The sequence below is a fragment of the Myotis davidii genome, unplaced genomic scaffold (assembly GCF_000327345.1).
Source record: "Myotis davidii unplaced genomic scaffold, ASM32734v1 scaffold905, whole genome shotgun sequence".
Taxonomy (NCBI): Eukaryota; Metazoa; Chordata; class Mammalia; order Chiroptera; family Vespertilionidae; genus Myotis; species Myotis davidii.
This window is the reverse complement of record NW_006295819.1, coordinates 126,271-130,328: the sequence shown is the minus strand read 5'-3', so window position 1 is coordinate 130,328 and position 4,058 is coordinate 126,271. Positions and strand designations below refer to the sequence as shown.

The window sequence follows — 4,058 nt, the reverse complement described above, 5'->3', positions numbered from 1 at the left end:
AGGCTGCTGATCAACTGAACGCTGTCTCCGTGTCATTCCTTCTTCGCCGACTCCGTCCACACCTTTGGGGACCCCTGGACCTGCTGGGGTTGGACCCCAGCAACTGTTTGGTGGGAGAGGCAGACATGTTGACAAATAACAACCACATGAGGCTCTTACTAATAAAGAGGCTCTTACTTCATGCCCCTATTGCATGAAGAAACAGATACATGAACAAGTCAAAGCCTCAATGTCACTAGTTTCAACGTTTATTATCTTTACTAAATGTGGTAATTTTATACTGAGTCCCTGTAGTGTGATAGTGACAAACATTATGATCTCTCATGGAGCTTCTCATTTAGGAAAAGAAATCATTTTAAACGTACAGGCACAGGCATATCTCTGTGTATAACGTGTGCGTGTTTGTATGATCTCTGAGAAATAGGAAAAACAGAGGGTGCCGCAAGATACAACCACAAGGAACACAATCAGCCACAGCTGTCAGGAAGGCCCTCTGAGGAAGTGCTATTTAAGCTGACACAGAAATATGAATAGGACTGAGCCAGCTGAAAGAGCAGGTGGTGGGGGAGAAAGATAAAGAACATTGTAGGCCCAGGAATTAAATTGCATATCCCTGCAGAAGTCCGGTCCTGCTGAGCATGAAGCCGTCAGCTAGCTCCATGCTGTGGATCCCGACGCCTCGCAGCACTGTGAATCCGTGTTACAGAGAGCCTCTGCCTGTGCGGTGAGGGGCTCTGATCAAAAGCCAAAGCCTTTTTTATTCCGGGAAGGGAAGGTGGTCTCTGTTAATCTCCCGACCTTTCCTGTGCAGGATTCTGGTGCATGCCCTCCATCCTGTCCTCCATGACTTCCCACACAACTCCCAGATGCTCAGTGTCCCAAGAGCATTGCTGATCCTGCCAACAGCACAGCCCATCTCACCCTGACACCTGGGTCACAGCAGGCACTGGGAGATGTGGCCTGGAAATTCTCCTTCTTGACCTCTCTTCTTGGCTGAGCAGGATGGAGAAACACGCAGGCACCATGTTTTACAGAAAGCGCGCATTCAGATATTACTTCCACAATTTTTTTCAGAGTAAGAGGATTGATTAGGATGTAGGCCTTGCTTCCTAGAGTAAACTGGCTGATGGGTTGGTAGAACTGGTGGGTCCCATTCAGGAGACTCAGAAGCCTTCCACAGCCAGGTGACATTCAAGCCTGGGTCATTGCCCAGAGACCGAATTCAACCTTTGAGTAGCAGAAAACAATGACAAACTACACACCTTGAACACACTCAACTCAACTTAGTGGTAATCAATAAGAAAGGCAGGAGTGAGGAACAGTTCTTGATAAGGCAGCTGGACGTTGGGAAGGGAGAGAAACTCCCTCAGTCCCAAGGGTACATGCTGTGTAAATTGCAACCTGGTGACTGCAGGGAACTCTACGTAACAAAGAACATGTATTTTATAAGTTTACAAGCACTGTTTCTAATTCCACAAATGTGCATGCATATGGAATCGGTTTGGGGTGTGGACCCTGCTACCAGCTTGCAGCCGCGAGACAGCTGACCTGGGCTTTTTTTACTTCTTCTTCTTCCCCCTGCTCCCCGCTTCCTCCTCCCAGCCCCAATCTTGGCTGGCCAGAACCCAACTCTTCTGGCTTCTGCACCACAGCTCCTCACCCTCCACCCCAGGCTTCCGGACTGGAGAGGCAGTGGGGATAAAACGGGGCTGGAGAGTCTCGGAACCACTGGTCTGCAGAGCTCCAGCCCGGATTGCCCTGGTACTCTGCTCTCCTCTTGGCACCTCCTCAACATGAGCCTGAAAGTGGGCTCCCAGGCCTCCCGCCCCTGGCCCAGCTCCGGGCTGCTGCTCCTGGGACTGCTGCTCCTGCCAGCTGTGGTCGCCCAAGTCATAGGTGAGAACAGAAGCCAGGAGGGAAAGGCTGGGAAGGGCTGGGAAGGGCTGGGAAGGGCTGGAGAGAGGCCGGGGAACCCTGGGGCTGGGCCAGGTCTGTAAACACAGCAATATCCTCCACACTTTACTGATCAAAGTTAGGTGTGTGCAGGCACTGGGCCAAGCGCTGTCCGGTGAGCTTCACATCTAGGCACTATGTACTACTTCTTACTGCGGAGGTATGGTCTGTGGTTGGGGAAATGAAGGCTGAATGCAGAGAGAAAGATCCCTAAGGAGACATTCTAGGAGTCACCACTCCCTTCTTCCCTCCCTCCCTCATGACCCCCTTTCCCCCCACTCCTGCTTTCCCCAGAAGACCCTGAAGAAGGAGATGGGTTCCTGCAATGCATGTGTGTGAAGACCATCTCCGGAGTCCATCCCAAGCACATCGCCAGCTTGGAGGTGATCGCGGCTGGACGCCACTGCCCCACCTCCCAAATGATGTGAGTCCTCTCCCTTGCTCGTGCCCACCCTCTGCTTCCTCCACCTTTGCCTATGGTCCTCTCCCCCTCCCCCGACACACACACACCGCCATCTACCTGTGTTCAAACCCAGAGACCAAGGGGCTCACCTCTTCTCTTTTCCCTGGCAGAGCCACATTGAAGAATGGACAGAAAATTTGCCTGGACCCTCATGCCCCCCTTTATAAGAAAATAGTGAAGAAACTTATGAAAAGTAAACCACCAACTGACTAAATCTGCACATTTACTGCATGATATGTTTTGCTTTGCTTTTTCATTTTCAATGTAACTATGGAAAATCTATGTTTTATCATCCTTCAAATTATAAACAAATAAAATCAATCAAGTTGTGATATTTCTTAATAGAGCAAAGCATCATAATCCTATATAATAAAGAGGTAATATCCAAATTGGCCCTCACAAGATGGCTGCCTATGACCAGGCGGGCAGGGGGGTGGGAGTTTAGTGAGGGATGACCAAACGACTGAACAAGCAGGCTACATGGGACGACCAGGGTGGCAGGGGGGCAGTAAGAGGTGACCAGGCCAGGATTGGAGAGGGTGCAGGCTGGGCTGAAGGGACAGCACCCACCCACCCCGCTCCCCCGATCCCCCGTGCACAAATTTTGTGCACTGGGCCTCTAGTTATTTATAAGAGAAAATCTCCAAAATTTTGAGCAAAAATATATTTTGAAGAAAGGCTTGTTTTAAAAACACTGGCTTTGTTTGGTGCTATATGTTGGCTGAGATATATTTGCATATTTACATGATTGCATTACTTAATAGCTACTTATTTTAGTATTAATATTATAATTAGTTTTGTCAATAAATATTAATAGCACTTAAGCCTTACTGGGATGCTTTGTAAAAAAAAAAAAAATTGAATAAATCAGACTCTGCTTTTATCCCCTTAAGATTTATACTTTACCTCAGTATTAGAGTTTAATAAAAATAAAACCAGAACCTCTACTACTTAACTAATTATATCTATATTTTCCAGAGAATTATATTAAAATATTTAACTCTTTATTGGTCCTTTGATAATGTTGACATTTCACAAAAATGAAATGCTAAGAACAGTTTTCATACCCACATTACTGCCTGTAATGAATCCTGCATTTGGCAAACCTACAGAATTGGTTCCTATTACATTCCATTTGTATACCATGAGTGTTGCTCTGAGCATGCAAATGTCTTGCATAGATATTTTCCCTCAGTATTCTCAGGTTCAGTGAAACCTTATTTTCAGTTTACCACATTGGAAATATTATGATATGTTAAACAGCTATGGGAACCTGGAGAGATGCAAGGTTGTATTTTTATTCATGCTTTAGGAAGACACTACTATACTTTGTGGAGAGAGGAAGGTGTTGAAAGATGGATATGTTAGTTTCCTATTGCTACTATAATTAATTACCACAAACTCAATGTCTTAAGCAACACAGATTTATTATCTTACAGTTCTAGAAGTCACAGGTCGATTGGGTTTGGTGATAAACTCAGTGTCCTCAGAGTTGCATCCCTTCTGGAAGTTCTAGGGGAAAATCCATTTCATCTTTCTCAGCTTCTAGAGGGGACCTGCAGTCCTCAGTTTGTGGTCCCTTCCTCCATCTCCAGACTATATCTCTTCAACCTCGAATTCTGTTGTCACTTTGACCCTCTAC

The 4,058-nt window shown here is 46.4% G+C and overlaps 1 protein-coding gene across 2 annotated transcripts; it reads left to right on the top strand.

Annotated features, from left to right (window-relative positions):
- Positions 1 to 1,631: 1,631 nt before the first annotated feature.
- Positions 1,632 to 2,759, top strand: PF4 (platelet factor 4). Of its 2 annotated transcripts, none has more exons than XM_015568409.1 (3): positions 1,632 to 1,896; positions 2,248 to 2,377; positions 2,527 to 2,759. In XM_015568409.1, exons 1-3 carry the CDS (start codon positions 1,794 to 1,796, stop codon positions 2,627 to 2,629), a joined length of 336 nt encoding a protein of 111 aa, XP_015423895.1. In that variant the 5' UTR covers positions 1,632 to 1,793; the 3' UTR covers positions 2,630 to 2,759. The 2 variants fall into 2 exon arrangements, with proteins under 2 accessions (XP_015423895.1, XP_006770711.1); XM_006770648.2 differs by having other exon boundaries at positions 1,635 to 1,896; positions 2,251 to 2,377.
- The last annotated feature ends 1,299 nt before the right edge of the window (positions 2,760 to 4,058 follow it).

Excerpts from the sequence above, each read along its gene's own strand:
- PF4 (XM_015568409.1), top strand. The coding sequence starts at position 1,794 with ATGAGCCTGAAAGTGGGCTCCCAGGCCTCCCGCCCCTGGCCCAGCTCC. Across the intron at positions 1,897-2,247 it reads TGTGGTCGCCCAAGTCATAG|AAGACCCTGAAGAAGGAGAT; the intron begins GTGAGAACAGAA and ends TGCTTTCCCCAG. Across the intron at positions 2,378-2,526 it reads TGCCCCACCTCCCAAATGAT|AGCCACATTGAAGAATGGAC; the intron begins GTGAGTCCTCTC and ends TTTCCCTGGCAG.